At 40.2% G+C, this 18,845-nt stretch overlaps 2 protein-coding genes across 2 annotated transcripts; one reads left to right on the plus strand and one right to left on the minus strand.

The window, feature by feature from the left end:
• Positions 1-3,624: 3,624 nt before the first annotated feature.
• On the plus strand, positions 3,625-8,436 carry layna (layilin a; the record flags this gene model as incomplete). Its single annotated transcript, XM_082548377.1, has 8 exons — positions 3,625-3,700; positions 3,823-3,843; positions 4,044-4,341; positions 5,557-5,714; positions 5,793-5,837; positions 5,916-5,975; positions 6,079-6,175; positions 7,725-8,436. The coding sequence occupies 8 exons, from the start codon at positions 3,625-3,627 to the stop codon at positions 8,434-8,436; spliced, it is 1,467 nt and encodes a 488-aa protein (XP_082404503.1).
• A 716-nt stretch (positions 8,437-9,152) lies between these two features.
• On the minus strand, positions 9,153-18,678 carry alg9 (ALG9 alpha-1,2-mannosyltransferase). Its single transcript, XM_082548371.1, has 15 exons — positions 18,499-18,678; positions 15,892-16,027; positions 15,095-15,229; positions 14,652-14,722; positions 14,336-14,424; positions 13,905-14,040; positions 13,585-13,672; positions 12,730-12,835; positions 12,357-12,479; positions 11,938-12,092; positions 11,673-11,802; positions 11,453-11,600; positions 11,213-11,342; positions 10,994-11,124; positions 9,153-10,808 (listed from the first exon to the last, which is right to left on the minus strand). Exons 1-15 carry the CDS (start codon positions 18,636-18,638, stop codon positions 10,685-10,687), a joined length of 1,842 nt encoding a protein of 613 aa, XP_082404497.1. The 5' UTR covers positions 18,639-18,678; the 3' UTR covers positions 9,153-10,684.
• Between the last annotated feature and the right edge of the window lie 167 nt (positions 18,679-18,845).

Consider the following 18,845-nt stretch of genomic DNA (forward strand, 5'->3'; position numbering starts at 1 on the left):
GCCTTTAAATCCCACCTGAACTGTAACGCTCTGTCTACAAAGCCACAATAATAAGAAGGATAGCGTATACACAGTGATGCTGCTTGGTAATAAAATAACAGAGAGCCCTTTTTTTAATAAGCAGGATGCTTTTTGTTTCTTTGCAGATATGGACAGAGATCTATCACACGGCTAGCACACAGTTTGGTTAATGGTAGCGCTTTCCTTCCCTCAAACCCATTTCCAAAACCAGATTAACAAAATGAATGACTAAAAGAATTACTTCAGCTATTTAAAAGGTTTCATCAAAACTCTTTTATGGACACTCAGCTCTGCTGATAGAGCCGTCCGGCTCCCTCAGGTCAGTGACTCAGGGCCCATTTCCAGCTCTCTGTGCGGGCGTACGCAATGCGGACACTTGGTGTGGGCAGCGTGCCAACCTCTGATAATCCAAATTGAATTTAGTGGAAAGTTGAGTTCTTTTGTAGCGTGTAATTAAGTTTTTTCTTTCTCTTTCCTGCTTAAAGACTGGAATTAACTGAGTTTGACAGTCGTCGTATTTTTACAGCCGGCAAACAAACAAGCTCATTACATTACGAATGATTTGTTGTGGTCAGAGCCAGTTTATGGCTTCAAATCATGTTATTTTAACTACGTGGCTTTGTCTCAGTGAAATGTGCGTTTAGCAGTTCTCTCTGCTAATGCATATTGGCTTCAACATCACAGAACAGAGGTACATTTTCAACATTAATGCTAGGCTTCTTTATGAGGGGGAGTGTCTGCACATGTGTGGTGGTGCTTTGGGCTAGTGATGCACTGGCTTCCCATGGGAATATTCATCTGGTTTCCCTTTAACTAAATGGTAGAGAGGGTGGAGGCAGAGAAAGAGGGAATATGTGAGAGGAAGATTGAGGAAGAGAGGCTTAATTTAATGAAACCCTCTTCTGGTCTCAGATGCTATAAACAAGAAGGAAATTTAAACCAAGGCCCATTCCTTATTGAATCTCTCTTAAGGACCCTATAACCCCTCTGTCTTCTCTTTTACCATTCAGAGCGCAGGGTAATGCAAACGTCTCGTACTCCTCCTTCAGTTTATACAAAGCTGAGCCCCTGACTGAAATCAGTCTACACCTAAACTGATTAGCTGTGTTTAGATAGCGCATCTTGCATGAGGACAGTACTTTCAGAGCAGCCCCGCTGCCCCCGCCCTGGCTCCTTATTCAAAGCTAGCACACACAATATATTCCTGATGAAGCATCCTGCTGTTTAAACTCTGGCTGATCTGTCTCTCTGCGAGCCTTAAATCAACCTTATGGGCCATTTCAGAAATTACTACCATTAAGAACTGCATACATACACTTTTCCTCCATTTGTGCTCTGAAAAGCGGGTCACGTGCACATGCATCCTTGGCTTCAGTTCATCCTGCTGACTGAATATAAAACTGCAGCGGTAAAAATGCGTCTCAGTACTTTGACATGCTAATGCCTCTGCAATTGAGCTTGTCTACAAAGTTGTTGTTTTTTTTCTACCAGTCTTGTTATCTGCAGGTTTCCTGTCTGTAACTGGAAACAGCAACAAATAGCTAGTGGGTCTCTGGCCATGTAGCAATTCACCAACTAGCACCTTTAAAATTCCTGGGCTAGAAACCACAATCTGTATTCAAAAGATGGACATAATCACTGTGACATCACCCAGTGGTTTTGGACTACTTGAAACTAATCTGAAGTTTAAGATTATGAACTTGTTTTTGTTTGTTTGTTTTTTTCAAAACAATGTTATTCCACTTTGAAAAGGGAGGAGTGGTGAGACATGAGCTAACAATGTAAATATGCATACACTGTTGTAGATCAGAATAACAGTGTGTACAGAGAGCTGGCACTGAAAGCAGCTACAATCCCTTATCTCTTTAGTGAGTAAAATATATATACTGTAACTATTCAAAATGAGTGCTGCACTGAGTATTTGACATGGGGGACCATCAGTTAATTACACAAACGTTCTTAACCACTAAAGAGTGCATGAACAATTCATATAACACACCAGTTTACAACCCACACTGTCTTAAGCAGGGAAATCATCACAACACACAACGATTTGTGATACAAAAATACTTTTAACACTAAAACATTTACAAAGCTACGCCTCTGGGCAGCAAGCTACTTATAACCAGGCAGCATGGAGTCTTTTAATCACTAAATTCAAGAACATTAAAGACAGATGGAGGAGGAAGGAAAGATATCACAGACCCACCAAAAGTTATGTCTTAAAAACGGTGAAGATGACACTCATGAAAATGACCAAAACAATAGATCAAATTGTTAAGTCAAAATTTTGAAATCATAACCCAGATTCTTTTACTTACACATGGCAAAAAATGTCGTTTTTAGTCGCAATGAAGGGAAAAGCTTCCATAATAGCAGACAGGCAAAGGTCTTTGACTCCCGTAGTGCTTTTTCTGATTAAACAGAGTCGCTGCCCAGTCAGAGCTTGATTGTAATAGACACCTACAGCCCCTTGTTGGCTTCTGTCTCTCACTTTGGCTGCAGATAACAGCAGTGGTGGTTACAGGATGCTAGTTTTCACACTGTACTGCATGTTGCATGTTACTTTAAAGGAGTTAAAGTGTTAGCTAGTGGGCTTTAGCAGCCCAAACTTTTTCTATGTCCCTGTTTTTTTCCTGGTTCATACAGTCTATGCACACTGCTGCAGAAATGCTGGCTCTTTGTTGATATGTAAAATCACTGTCAGAAAAGAGAACTACTCCCTGAGTCCTGAACTTACATTACTATTTTTTTAAAGACTACTTAAAGACATTAAATGGTCTTAATTATCATGAAAGATGCTTTCCTTCATGATTACAGGGGTTATTTGGGGGGTGGGGTTGACTTTGCTTACCATGCCTCATTAAATCTTGAAAACAGTTGTGAGGTTGTTGATATTCCCTGAGCAGTACACTTCAGTCTCACCAGTACACAGACAAGACCTGATAAAAGAGATTTTAATAATAAAGGCATAATGTGTTGTAGGGCTTGCCTGCTGGTTGTACGTGTCTGCTGTGTTTGGCTCTGTCTTGCTTTGTAACGAGAAACAATCAGCAAGAATGCTGCGAAGTGGACTTGAGAGAATATCTTAAAATATCCCTGATTGAGTTAGAGGGGATCATTTTCATGTAACACTTTTGTAATGATAATATCCGAAGCTTAAGTAATAAAGGAAGGAGTGAAATCTGCCTCTTGTCAGCATTTACGATGAGAAGCACTTGCATGATTAGATGTCTTGCGATCGATGCAGCCTCTTCTCCCAATCATTAAGACTGCTCTTAACAGATTACAGCCCCCTCCCAAACATGCAGCCCTTCCTCCTCTTCTCCCTGCTCCTCCTCCTGTCTCACACACTCCCCTTTTTCAGCAGAAAGAACTGGAGCCGAGACGCTCTCGTACTTCTTAAGCTTTATTTTTTTTAATTTTAGCCTCTTTTTATAGCATTTTCTTACACCTAAAGCTGAAGCTCACCTCCTTTGGTATAGGTGGCCGTTATCTGCTTTCACATGAGCACTTCTGATGACCTGGCACATGAATGGACAGCAGAATGAAAAAGACTAAACTGTAATACAAGATTTTGTGGTTAGAGAAAAGACAACAAAGATGGATCTGCGGACAATCCTTTATCACCTGCTGCTTTTCTGCTTTGATCCATCTACAGCCACAAGCCTCATAACAGGTAAGACGCACTCACACACAAAAATGCTGCAAAGATACGTCTGCTTGATTTAAGTGTGGATCTATTTTTGCTTCCTCATGTGCTGAATATCTGATTGTGTGCTGAACTTTGGGCTCCTGAAGCAGATATATTTGAAGCCAGAGGTAAGCACTGTACTTCTACTGAAACTGAAACACTATAAAGACGAACAACTAAGTGTATTTTTGTAGTTTTCCTATATTTACTATTACAAAGTAATTTATTTGTTAGTGTAATACAGACTATTTAGTGAATGCAAATGTGAAGCCAATTCAGTTTATATCCAGCATGAACAATGTTGTGTGTGTGTGTGTGTGTGTTATAGGCCAGCGCGTGTGCAAGGCAGGAAAAGGGAAGCCATGCTATAAGCTGGCCTACTTCTCCGAGCTCCGCCGTAAGCTGAACTTCGTGGAGGCAGAACGCGCCTGCAGACGGGATGGGGGGCAGCTCCTGAGCGTAGAGTCTGAGTCCGAGCAGAAGATCATAGAGCAGCTCATCACAGAGCTCCGCCCAACTGATGGAGACTTCTGGATAGGTCTCCGCCGAAACCATGGAGGCGAGGATAGCAACTTGGACTGCTCTTCCCAGTATTACTGGCTGGATGGTAGCAAGTCCACATTTAGGTCGGAACAGAGTCAGTTTGTGAAAAGTTCATTTTAAAGCAGAGATGTAAAAAAAAAACAAAAAAACTCCACCAGATGAGAAAACATAGACTGTATAAAAGATGGATGTAGCTTGTAGAGATTTTAGCTGAATTCTTTTTAACGGCATGTAGGGGTTGAACCATCTTATTAATACTTGCATAGAAATCTATGAGTAAACAGCCTCTAGCTGACTTTGTGTCCTCAGAAAATACTTCATGCATGACTAAATCGGCAGTTTTGGATAGTGTTAAATAAAACATGAAGTTACGACAAACGTGAAGCTATGTTCGTTTTTTGCGTCATTAGAGAATAAGTGTGTGTACCTCCCCTGCACATTTGAATTTAAATGACCAAAAATTGTGGTGGTGCAAACACTCATGGCTTCTTAACACGACTTCACTAATCAGCTGATTGAGTGGCTGCGTCCATCTCTTTATAGTCTGTGTGAGAAGACAGGTTTTTCTCATTTGTCTGATCTGCTCAAAGACTTAAATGTGTTAGTGTCAATGCTACCTTTTGTTATTTCAGACCTACTTATGTTTTTCATTTTTGTGTTAAACTTGTTGAGTTTACCTGTAATGAAATGTGCTATATAAATATAATTGGCCTTGCCGTTGTCAAAACCAGCTTGGTAGAAAAAGAAGAGGAAAAAAAAACAGGACAAAAAATCTTTATTTCAAGGATTCACGTGAAAAAGGTTAAATGCTCCCTTTTTTGCAGTACAACTGATATTGTTTTAGGTCTGTAGTGTAGTACAGCACAAAATCTTGCAATTAAGTTTTGCTGTAACATATTCAACAATTATTTTTAACTTGAAACCTTTTGATGCCAGCTTTAAATAGTGTACAGCTTAATAAGCAAAACACTAAAATATCTTTTATTTCTTTCCTTCATTGCGACTAAAAAAATGATTAATTAGTTAAAGCATCTATTACTCAGTCTTTAAAAAAGTCAGACTTCAAACACTTTGTCGCTTTATCACATTGTCACGTTTTATTTCATTTTTGTTCGTTATAATACTCCTATGTGCTCATATCTGGTGTTAAACAATCAGCAGCGGATCAGCAGAGCTCGACGAGGTCGAAGGGACACTAGTTACCTCTCACGTTACTTTACAATACCTTGAAAAGTCATTATAGATTTTTTTTCTCCAGTGATGCCAAAAATATGGTTGCTTTGTGTGCGTCTGTATAGGAACTGGCACTGGGATGAGCCATCGTGTGGTTATGAGGTGTGCGTTGTAATGTATCACCAACCGTCCGCTCCTCCTGGTATAGGGGGGCTCTACATGTTCCAGTGGAACGATGACAATTGTGAAACCAAGAACAACTTCATCTGCAAATACACTGCAGGTATTACTCAGAGGTCATTTAATTTTTGTTTGACTTGAAATTGTTGTTACTGCTGAATTAATTTTTTTTTCTTTCCAGAGGAGTCACTGGATCCTTCTCCTTCACCTAACTCCACTCAAACAGGTAAAAAAAATATTTATATTAGCTTTTAGGCTGATGTTGACATTTTGAATGTTTAGAGACTGATAGCTTTCATTACAGATGTCTTCCCTTCACCCGTGGTGCCGTGGAATCCAAATGATCACAACCACAACCAAACAGGTCACGATGATAAACATTTCAATCATTTGTGAAAAAATCTGACAGATTTCGACCTACACGACAATTACTAAATCTGTATCTTTGTTGTCTGTCTTTTATTTAGTTCTGAATTTGGTTTACATCATCATTCCCACCATCCCCCTCATACTGCTGCTGCTGACAGTGACAGGCGTCTGCTGCTTCAAGCTGATTGTCCGACGGTGAGGATCCAAAATAAAGGCAAATACTAAATGCAAGAATACTAAAGACAGCAATGTCATGCGGGTTATGGTGACATACACACACAGTGGGCATGAATCTCATGGTAACTGGGAGCAAAAGGTGGAATTTATTTGGGATTTTCTCTAAATCCACACAGGGCCAGAATTATTCATACATCCCCACTAGTATTTGACCTTTCCAAAGTTCCAACCTCAACCATATTGAAGTCTACCAAAAGCATCTGGTTGCAGTGTAACTTGCTAAGGGAAATTTAACCATTTGAGGAGATTAATGTTTCCCAATTCAGTTTTCAGTATATTTGAGATCATTGGCCTGTTGGGTCACCCAACTGTGTCCATGTTTCAGTTCATGGCAGGTTTGATCCTTCAAGCTTTCTGGGTTCTTCCAAAAAATCCTAAACAAATTTACTCTCATCTGGGTTTAAAAAAATCTGAGTTTCTACTGGACCTTGGCAAAGTGGTGGCACATCAGAATAATTTGTATTTGTGTACACTTGTTTGAACTGATGATCTTGAAATCTGCTCCAAGCAACCTTCCCAACATCCTTCTCAGATATTCACTGAGTTCATAGGACATTCTTATTATTCTAAGTATTGGTCAATCCAATGAGTGCCGTTAAATAAATCCTTTATATGCTGGCAAAGGAAACTACCAGTTTTAATCAGTTCTGATCATTAACAAAATGGTAAATGGTCTGTAGTTGTATAGCGCTTTACTAGTCCCAAAGGACCCCAAAGCGCTTTACACATTCAGTCATCCACCCATTTACACACACATTCACACACTGGTGATGGCAAGTTAACAGACACTGTAGTGCTTCAGCAACTTCAGCACAACTTATTAAAAGATTTAAATGAGTGTATGTATATATTTGAGCCTGTGTGGATTAGAGAAAATCCTAAATAAATTTAAACTTGTGCACCCAATTATTGTTCTTTAACGTTATTAAAGATTTATGCAGTACAATCATATTTACTCTGGAAAACAACTGTTTAAAGAAATCATTAAAAGCTCAAAATGACTGTGATATTCATGCCCATGATGACTGCATCTAAACGTCTAACCACAATTGCATTGCTACTTTCCCTATTTCTACCTCTAATGGTAAAAAAAAAAAGGGGTTTCCTCTTTATAGCATTATTTGAGCTCTTCTTCCAATTACATGCTCACTTTTCTTCCCTATCAGTAGCACTTAGTCCGCTATAGATTGACAAATCCGAAATGGTTTAAAAATGTAATGTTTTTTTAATTAAAATGTCTGAGAGATTTCTAAACACAGCTGAGATGTGCAGTTTTTCATAGACATGACTCATACTGAAGTACACTGAGGAGGAGTATTTTCAATGTTGATTAATACACAATATTAATTTATGGCAGCATTCACAATGATGTATGTGGGGTGTGCTCATAACACACAGTAACAATCCATAATGGTGGAGATAGATGGATGGATAGAGTCATGTTGTTTTCTGTATGCGTGAATGTTTTAAGGTGTCTTGTTTGGTGTCTTCTCTCTCTGTGTGACAGGAGGAGGAAACAGCAGAAATCCGAAGTATGTCAAACAGACCCAGGACTGTGCCCAAGCCCAACTTCAACTGATGTCTACAACGTCATTCGTTCCCAGAAGGATGACGACCTTGTGTCAGCTCGCCCGCAGACCAAGAACACCTCCTTTTTATGCCCCTCCCCTGACACACCAACTGGTGACTACGATAATCTGGGGGGCCGGGACACAGAGAGCGGCTTTGTGACACTTGCAAGCACAGAGAGCTGTTTCCTAAACTTTGACCTCAACGACCTCAGCCTCGGGCGCCGTGGCACTCATGACTTCTGCGACACCAGCTTGGGCCGCTCAGGGAAGAGGGACGTGAGTGGCAGCAGTTTGGGTCGCACGGGTCACAGAGAGTTCTACGACAAGAGTCTGGGTCGTCGTACAACGAAGAGCGAGCATTTCGGCAGCAGCCTATACAGGGACCACGGACTGTATGATGGCAGCACCACAGCGGGGAGTGACCTCTATGATCCCAAACTAAGACCTGGAGGTCACACACGAAAAGCTGACCTGTATCAGACATACTTCACCAATGGAAAGGAAGACACTTACCGAACCAGCCTCGGAACCTACGGAAACCGAAAGTCCTACAACGCAAATGTGGATTGCTACAGAAATGGGCTGAATTTGGACGGTGGAAGAAGATACTTCAACGAGCATGAATGGATCAACAGGGAAAATTACTGATTGCCTCAAAATCTCCTTTATTATGTGTACAGCACTGAATGAGTGAATGATACTGAGAGAGTGGCTAAAGACTGTGCATGGTTTTAAATGTTTCTAGTCTGTTATGTTTAAAGGACTGAAAATCAGGTTGAAAAAATATATAATTTATATTTTATTGCTGGCCCAATAATTCAGCCTGTAGCCTGCTGGTAGACTAGTCTGTGTAGGTATTCGTTTTTAGTAAATGAACACAATTTTGTCTATGAATACTAAAGTAACCAGGTGGCGCAAATAAGTTATATTTGTTTATGCAGATAGTTTGATGTGCTCCCGTTTCGTGATGTCTCAGCCTCTTCCTCTACAGTGATGCTTACTGAAAGAACGCAAATCAACGAAAAGATTTGGGTTACTCAGAATCATTCAGACCTACTGTAATGAATTTCTTTTGAAGACAAGGTCATAGGATTATTTGTGACTTTATTACAGGGAGGTAGGGGCAGAAATACATCAAAGCAACAATTACAAAAGGGGAGTCTGTTACTGGCATTTCCACAATTTTACGCATTGATTTCTGTTTACAGTTTACCCTGAACGGGCTGCGTATAATGCCTTAAACGATGTCCGTTCAATCTGTGCCGTTCTGTGCTTTAAAACTTCCAAAGGCGGAACGAAAAGTGTTGTAGGTTTGGGGTTAGAAGAAACAAAAATGCATGGAATAACAAAGACAATGTCTCAGGTTAAAGTTTCGTCCTATTTAATAATGATCCAAAGTGACAATATTACACGAGATCAATTCCAAACCACCGGAGTACCCTTGACACAAAGGTCACCTAATGGTAAAGCCTCCAGATTTTATCTGGACCTCACTAAAGCATCCAAGCAAATATTTCAATATATGCATGCATAGGAAGTTTTTGGAAAGAGCCATAATACAGTTACATTACAGAAATGACCCAGTAAAGAAGCACCTACTGTAAGCTAAGCTCACATTTTCTTGTGTACATGGCATCATTACCAAAATGTAGACGTTTACAGTTGACTCTGAGGATTATGAGCATCTCTGTCTATAAAAGCATGTGTGTTTTCATGTGTGTGTAGCAGCCTGTTTTGCATGGTCGTGTCAGGTAAGATAACTGAGGTCTTGAACTGTTATGTTTGCTGTGCTTGAAAACTGTTTTGTACACCCAAGTATACCTGAGAGATGCGGGCTACCTCAAACAGATTAAACACAATAAACCAGTACTGCTCGTGGAAGGTGGTTGTATTTATCTCCTGTGTGGTTTTATATTGCCTTAAATTGTGACGAGACCTTAATTTTACACACTTATTAAAGTATTTATCAAAGCCATTCTTAAAAAAAACAACAACAAGTGCAACGGTAGCTGCTACAATTTAGCTTGAGTGCCTGCAGCCTAACCAAACATTACGGCATGCTATTACAGTGTAATATAAACCAAAGCATCATCATTATTACTATTAATTCAGAATGTATTATGTCTTGATATCTCTCCTGTAAGTGAAAGTGGTTTGTATGTTTGCTACATAAGGAATATTCCAATAAAATGAGATGAAAAGCCAACCTGTCAAAGAGTGACTTTACTGCCCCAATAAAAACAACATCGGATTTATATTCACAGTCAATCATGATTTTATTAAGTTAAATTACTTAAGCATCCTTGGTTTTATTTATCTTCCACACTCATACCTGACAGAGCACACAACAGGACACTGTTCAAGCCCAGACGCGAGAGGATTTCTGCGTTTCACTGGTCAGAGAAATTCCTCCAGTCAGGCCACATTTTCAAGTTTCGAATACGGGCTGAATTAATGCAAATATTTTGTGGTGTGCATCCCCTTAAAGACATCCGGCTCAACACAGGCATACAAAATAAGATAAAACGTCCAGCTGATACCCTGCCAAGCATTTTCTTTCACTCTGACATGCACTGTCTCACACACAAGCTCAAAAGCAGACTGATGTCTTTTCCACATATTTTTCTCAACTTTTTCTAATACGTTTCTGCCTTTCATCCACACGCAAACACTGTTTGGTCACCAAAAAGTGGTCCAGGGTGGTGATATTCAGAGAGTCTGTGTAGTGTTGATGACAAGTAAACAGGGGGATTGATGTCTTTAAAGGGTCTGATAGCTTCAAAGGTTTCTTGAGACAACATGCACACTGACACACAAATACCAGCTGTTTTGAGAAGAGGTGATTGACGTCTTTTGTTGGGATTTTGTACAACTGTACAGGTTCGGGTGTAAAAGGTCAGCCGTGGCTCCGCTTACGAGGCTGCTTTTGCCGCCGCGGTTTTAAGATGGCGTAGCGCCTAAAGGTGATGTGGTGGTCAGATATGAATGGGATGTAGAACGCTCTGAAGAGAGGAGATGACCTGAGAGAAAAATGCCTTACATGTAAACAATCTGCTTCACATTGTAGATCTCCTTAATGTTTACATTTTCTCAGGATGTTTCCTTTTCTTTTCAACTGCAATACGTTATGCTTTTTCCTTCATTTACAGATTTTAATTTTACTGTTTTTTACACTTATTTGTAAAATATTTACTTGTAAAACTACCTTGATGCTTGAAGAAAAGGCTTATAAGCGATGATAGTCCACTCCTCTTTGCTGGCTGAGTAACGTGGCTCAAGCGGCGTCTCTTCATCTGTGTCTAGGTCCACTAAGTAGTGGCACTGTTTTAAATCAACCTGCACAGAGAAGACAAATACATTTTTAATTTATTTGCTCTTAACTACAGTATTAGTTAGCAAACATGTCTGCGTCTAAGGAACTTACATATCTGCTTGGCTCCTCCAGGTTCTGATCGTTCATATTAGCTGGGATGATCTGTGTGGCCAGAGGACCAGAGGCATACGGCTGAGGCAGCTGCCCCTTAAACTCAGACTGAATGAAGTGCAGTTGCCAGCTGGAGATTAAAAGAGAGACTTTTAGCTTAGTGAAAACATAAAAATGAGAAATCACCCTTACAGACTTTATCAGACACTGAAAACCTGTGCAGATTTTCTGGACACTGACTTGTGTGGGAGAAGAAAACTGCTCGGGAAGCGATACCACTCTTTGCCAACACATACGCTGACAGGCCTGCTTTCGGGGACCGAGTGAAGAGTCGGATCCTTGGCAATGCGGTGAAATTCTGGGTACAGGTCCAGAGGGGCATGGTAGCCTGTAAACAGACCAAAATATCATAAGCCTTCGCTCAATGCTGATGCTGGTGCTTAGGGACACACACACAAACCTCTGAAGAGGGCGACAGAACGAGACAGTGACAACACAGCGAAGACCACCACTGCGCTTAAAGCCAACCAGTTCGAGGAGACGGTGTAGTGTTCCAGTCGGTATCGCTGGAACAGGAAGTGGTAGCATTTCTGTAAATAAAATGAATAAAATCCATTTCATTTACGTGCACATTTGTGACCAAATGGGCCTAAAAATGCTGAAATCAACTAACGCAGCAGGCTGTTTTGCTTTGAAAGCCAAAATTAGACAATGGTAAACTACACCTGTAATGAGGAGAGGGCAACTGCCCCGCTGAGGCAGATGAGAGGGTAAATAGGAAAGAGAAAACGCTCTTCTTTATGAGGTCTAGTGAAGAAAACCAACATCCACAGATACATGGGAGACAGAGTCAGCCAGTACGGGCGGCCCAGGTTCTGCACTGAAGAAAACACATGTGTGTACAACGATGTGAAATCACAAAAGGTAAACCCTGTAAATGTGCTGGAAGATACTGAATATACTGCACTGTGGAGCACAGTGACTTAGAAGAGTGCTAACCGGAGTTAATGTGAGACAGTAGATGAGGGTAACTACCTGGACTAAATCACGAACAAATGTATATAGGTGAGTGAATCATTACAAGTGTAATGTAAATGTAACAAGCCAAAATCAACATATTTTGTGCATACGCAGGAAAACACACCATTGAACCTGTGTAACAGTGTCTCCATGAGAGCAGTGAGTGGCAGGGAAAACAGTGCCAGAGCAAACACCAGGTTGAAGTTCAGGACGCCGTTTACAAAGTAAAAATGCCACGGCTCCGTACCTGGAAATTAAACAACAGAAAGCAAGTGAAGTTACCCTGTGCCCAACAAAAACTGCAGCGACAAACTGTTAAATCTTAATATTTGCTTGATATTGTCATTGACGTATTATCAGTCCAACAGTTACTGTAGTAAATTAGGCAATTCATAAAAGGCATATCCAACATTGTATATCCTAAATATCTCATACTTTATATAAATATCACATGTGGATGTATTGAGGTATTAAATGTGACAAAACAGGTCATTTACCATATAGATCAGGCCCATGTGGTGTAAAGACATTGTACAGGAGAATATTGAGTGGCGCTATGACCAGTTTGCCATAAAAGAAAGAGTCCACCGCCACCAGAGGTACCTGAGAACACAAGATGAGAAGGAAAGTGAACTGATGCAGGTCACATAAACATTAAGCTCCTGCATAAAAATATGCTATAATTCACAAAGAACTACAGATACAGATGGACAAAAGGGTTAAGCCACACCTCTTAAATCTTTGAATTCAGGTGTTTTTCGTCCCATTGCCACAAACTAAAAGAAAATCACCAACCTAACTATGCAGTCTGCTTTAAAAAATATCTGTCAAACAGTGGATCATTCTGAAGAGCTCTCTGATTTTGAGCGTAGTGCTATAATAGGATGCCATCATTTCAACAGATGAATTCGTCAAATTCCTTCCCTACTAGATATTCCACAATCAGCTGTAAGAGGTGTTCCTGCAAAGTGGAAGGATTTAGGAACCACAGTAACTTAGCCACAAAGTGATAGAGGACATAAAGTTACAGAGTTAGGTTAGTGAGCGCTGAGGTGCACAGTGTGCACAGTGTGTCATCCTGACTCAATAACCTCCACTGGAATAACCATCAGCATAAAAACTATCCACTGAGAGTGTCATGACATGGGTTTCTATGGCCGAGCAGCACCTGTAGGTGTATGTGGCCCAATATTTTTTTAGTATAGTTTACATATGTTGTGACAATGTGACACATGACAGCAAAATGCATTATTATATTCCTGCCCCTGTGGTACGTCCACAGAGATTTTGTGGGGAATGCTCTACCTGTGACAGAAAAGAAACCCATTATTCTAGTAGTTCTATATTCTTACCAGCAGCAGAAGCAAAGCAATAAATGACCAGGTGATGAAACTCTTCCACTGCCTCTTCAACACAAGCAAGTCGAAAGCAATTGGAAGTCTAACAAGAGAGAAGAAACGTGATACAAGTGATACATTTTTTGTTGTCAATGGTTGGCTGTATTGCACTAACTAAAAAGAATTAAACTCCACTGAAAATTCAAGCAAGCCCGTAAACATTTATATCCAGAATAAAGTAAAAAAAAATTTTAAGGTGTAAAGTTTTTTCAAAAAAGCTGTATTACAATTAACACATAGTTAAAAGCCTGCAATGCCAGTATTTACAGTCATACCCGATCAATGCAGAGAATGGCCATCCAACAATGGCGCCGGCAGCCACGCCGATGATGGCTAACGGTGTTGAGTCTTGGAACCAACCCGTCATGGCAACCAGTGTTGTGTACATACAGAAAGACGAAGGTAGGAAAGCTGTAGAGAAAGAAATAAACTTTAATCAGAAAAAGACTAAGCACAAACACAAAAATGTCCCTACAATCCCTACAGCGTTAATGGGAGCACAGGAGAAATAAATCATAAATATGAAATGTTCCTTAGAGGCAAACACTGCACACTGTTCGTTTGGCAGTTCTGCTCTTCTTGATCAGTGATCTGCCAAAAGGCCAGAAAAGCAAGGCTTTGTAATGAGTTGCTCGATGTAAAAACCAACAGATGTAAGGATGGAGGCAACTGATAGTCCCCAGAAATGTAGCTAAACACGACCAACCTGCAGAGGAGCAGAACATTCCTGTGCTCAGGACGAGGAATGCCAACATCAAACGACCCACGTGCAAACCAAACTTCTTACAAACTGCTCTGTGGCACACACACACACACACACACACACACACACACACACACACACACACACACACACACACACAAAATAAAAATGCTTAACTTTAGTAACATATCTTAATCAGAAAAAAACGCTGCAGGAAAATTGCTTTGTAACAGATGATTCTAGACATCTACAAAATTATCCCAAAATGTGAACACCAAAGTGCTAACATGCCTTGCATTTAAGAGGAGGGTAAACTCACTTGTAGAAATAGAGCTCACAGACACAGCAGGAGAATGCTAAGACACATCGCACAAAGTAGAACACCAACACCTGCAACACAGTCATAACACAAGCCTGAAACTACTGCACATGTCCCACTATAACGTTACACACACCTGTGTGTGCACGCATGTGTGAATTCATGTATTTTAAACTTTAGATGCCCCGTGGAGGAATATTGAACTTTTTAGTCTATCCAGATTTTAGTTTAAAGCTTCTTCTAATAGAAGTAGCATGTCCTGCAGGTAAATATAGTTTTCAATTTTAAAAAGAAAAAGTATACTGATGATGAGCTTGTTAGATTTTACACAGAATGCATTCACTGTGGTGTTAGGATCAGCATAGAATTTCAGAATCGGTGCATCCCTATTATAAAATACAGGAACGTCAACACATGGCAAAATCCGAGCTTGCGATACTTACCTTGTTTGTCTGTAGAACATGGGCGTGCAAGCAAGCAGGAAGTGCATGTAACCATAAGTAAGCATAGGACCGGATGGCATACAGTGGAGAGTATTCCCATGTTTGCATTCCTGTGCCGTAGAGCAAGTAGTGCATCTGTCAGAACACAGGAATAAAAGACAAACATAATCCATTGGAACAAGAGAGAGATGCTACAAAATGATTCTGAAGCAGGCATTAGAAAAACTGTCACACAACACACTATGGTAGGGCTGTGCGATATGACCAAAATCTCATATCCCGATATAACACATTTATCGCTCTGACAACGATATAAATCACAAAAATGTAACATTTTCTGTAAATTCTGTAAATCTCTGGCAACTCAACTTGCGTGAAGTGTTTGCTTCTCATCCGTAAACTCTCTGCATACTCTTTCACGTGATTCAGTTTATTTTGAAAAGTCTCAACAGGATCTTGAGCTTTATTGTGAAAGGTTTACGAGGAAAACAAACAAGCCACGCGGTGGTTTTACCATCATTGTTGCTAAAGACAACAGGTAAAAACAGACGCTTGTTCGTCCATAGTGTGGTAAGAGAAAGAGAGAACTTTAAGAAATTAATATAGCCACTACAGTGACCATCAAAACAATGAAAAAACATTGCTGTAAACAGTTTATTTTACGACACCACAAAACAAACGATAGCGTAATAGGAAACGATAGATGTTTTTATATCGTCATCCGATATATATCGTTATATCAAACAGCCCTACACTATGGCACTTTCAAATGCCCCACAGCAGAGATCAGTACTCACAGGCTCCCAGTAGTTAAACGTCTCATCGCAGTCGGAGATGTTGCTGAGCAAAGCTGCACAGAAGCGTGCAGAGAGCAGGCATTTAAATGCAGTCGAACCTTCTGGAGCCCATACCTGCCCCCCACGACTTATTGACCTATTACAAAAAAAAAGATTAATATGAACATTCATTCAATGCATATGTATATATTTATGCTAATATAAATCAGAACGTTCCCTTTACACAAATAAAAAATAAATTGTCTATATCTTAAATAATATAAACATTTATGTGAGCACTGAGTGGGTGTTTTATCACATACCAGTTTAACTGCTTTACTACACTCGTGTGCCTGCTTTTAATAAAATACCAATTAAGATAACACAGATAATCCCAAAATGTGCATGTGTGGTATCAAATTGTTGTGTATTTCCAGCTCACATTTCTGTTCACTTTTACAAAACACTTAAATATTTTCTCCAAATTTATTCCAGTTTCAGATTTACTTTAGGAAATACTCTTTAAACAGTTTCTCTCTTTTCCAAACCAACATTATTAGTACTATTGTGAATAACAATTTCAAATGTTTTTATTGTTTCTATATTTTTCTCCAATTTCTTTTCACCTTTTAGGTTTCTTATCCTGCCTCTGGATTTTGTATTTTAAAAGTATCTGATAAATTATTTAAACCAATGGTTTTTTTGTGAGTTATTAACAACAAAAAGAGAGCCAGTGTGATATTTATTTTAGTATAAGAAATATCAGCATCAACAAACTTTTTCACACAAAAATTTATATAGTTCCATATTTCTCTGTATTTTTTTTTTTTTTTAACAATGGCTAATCAAATATTGGTGAGTTAAATAACAGAGAGGGCTGCTTTTCTGTTAATGACATTAATAACGGGTCCACTGAGGGACAACAATGAGACTTGCCTATAACAGGAATGTTTTACATGGTGGAGGCTGCTGACATTTTCCTTAGTCATGTTTTCTGACTGTTTTTTCACTAGTTTTGCATTTGGCCAGGGTCAGTGTCACTACTGGTATCATGAGGCAATGCCTGGGCCCTACAGAGGTTGCACAGGTAGTCCAACTGCTCCAGGATGCACATCAATATGTGGCATTGCCAGAAGGCTTTTTGTGTTTCCCAGGACAGTTTCAAGAGCATGGGAAAGATTCCAGGAGACAGGCAGCTACTCTAGGATAACTGAACAGGGCTGCACAAGGTCCTTAACCCATGAGTATTACCGGTATCTGCTCCTTTGTGCAAAGAGCAACAGGATGAGCACTACCAGAACTACAAAATAACCTCCAGCATGCCACAGGTGTGAATATATCTGACCAAAAAATCTAAAACAGACTTCACGAGGGTGGCCTGAGAACCCAACGTCCTCTGAAGGATGAAGGAATTGATATCAATGACTGGCTTTGTTTTAGCCTGACCAAAACGGGACATTATGTTTTGGTCATCCGACTCCACCAGGTTGCACCTTAGACAGCTCAGTGATGCCCTGGTCCAGCTCTGCAAGGACATCCCCCAGGACACCATCCCACATCTTATTAGCACCACATAGGACCATACAAACTCCTAAGTGGCATTTTGAGTTGCTGCAATGGAATTTCAGCAGCAGCAACTATCCTGTCTCATCAATTTATCACTTCTGGGTGTCTTCCATCAAACAATGTGGTATCATTTCATTCCTAACGCATTATCCAGTCCATCTGAGCATAGATACCCAGCTAGATTTTTTCCCATTGCGATTTGATGTTTTTTTCTAAGTGTTAGTTAATTTTTTCTGAGCAGCGTATACATATGATTCTGGTCTGAGCAGATATTCTCATTTCTGTCAATTATGATCACTCCCAGTTAAAATGTTATCATTTCAACTCTGCCACCTCCAGATCTGACTCCGAACCACACATCACAGCCGATCACACCGTCATCTTGTAAAATATATAAATAATGTGCACTTTCTATCGGTTAGGAAATACTTATATCTTTATTGTCTAACAGTTATAATAACTTCTCGTGTAAAGAGAACTGTGTGGATGGTCACACTAATACAAACGTGTGATTTGCGTTCACAGTGTTGCTTATGTGTTGCAGTGTTTCCTTTGTTCGCGCCCATCATCAGATTAGTCAGATTATAGTCGGCTCAGCTGCAGCTCAGCCCTGACCCTCACGTTGCGTATTTTATGACACGTCACCTTACAAATTGTCACTTTCCCCAACAACAACACCACCCAATCGTCTCAAACAAGTGTTTGTGTCGGTCCAGAGCACGAGTTTACCCACGCCACAACTGGCACCACAGCCAGTTACCACATATCTGACACTAACAGAATGAATGGAGCTGACCACTGCGATTTACTGCTCCGCTAAAACATAAACAACGCAACTTAGTTAGTACGGTGGACACACAGCTAAACAGCCACTGTGGTTCATATTAATGTAAATACACACTGGTGTAGTTTGTTCAATGGTCATTGCCAGGCGTTGTTATCGTGTCGTTACAGTCAAAACTTACTAAGGTATCAAAGTAGCTAGCTTAGCTAGCTTCCCCTGCTCAGGCTGTCAGTCACACCTCCTCATGCAGCTTGTGTCTCCTCTGGATTCATACTCACTCTTGCCGAGTCTCTGTGATTTTGCTGTCATCGGTGACTTTCTCCTCTTTGGGTGCCCGAGTTTCGGCGGGGACGTTCACGTTGTTTGCATCTTGTCTGCTGCCTCGCCTGGTTCGCTGCCGAAGCGCCTTGGCCGCCATGTTTACCGACGGTCCTGCTCCCGAGTCGCGATTCGTTCATTTTCGGCTGTGTCCGGATATTGACAGCTCTAATCATACAGTTCAATTAAGCGCTTAAGTTACAAGTACTCTTTACTGCGATTCAGTAAAGTTTCAGTTCGCTTTAGATTACTTTTATTTATTTAAACGTATTTGTTATTAAAAATAAATAAATAAAAACGTTTAAAT

This window comes from Aulonocara stuartgranti (assembly GCF_965226115.1).
Source record: "Aulonocara stuartgranti genome assembly, chromosome: 10".
In the NCBI taxonomy this organism is placed as follows: domain Eukaryota; kingdom Metazoa; phylum Chordata; class Actinopteri; order Cichliformes; family Cichlidae; genus Aulonocara; species Aulonocara stuartgranti.

What these genes read in the sequence shown, in the direction of transcription:
- alg9 (XM_082548371.1), bottom strand. Translation starts at nt 18,638, where the DNA reads ATGGCGGCCAAGGCGCTTCGGCAGCGAACCAGGCGAGGCAGCAGACAA. An exon ending in TGTGAGCTCTATTTCTACAA is followed by an intron (nt 14,425 to 14,651) that starts GTGAGTTTACCC and finishes TGTGTGCCACAG; the next exon opens with AGCAGTTTGTAAGAAGTTTG. An exon ending in ACATGGGCCTGATCTATATG is followed by an intron (nt 12,480 to 12,729) that starts GTAAATGACCTG and finishes TTTAATTTCCAG; the next exon opens with GTACGGAGCCGTGGCATTTT.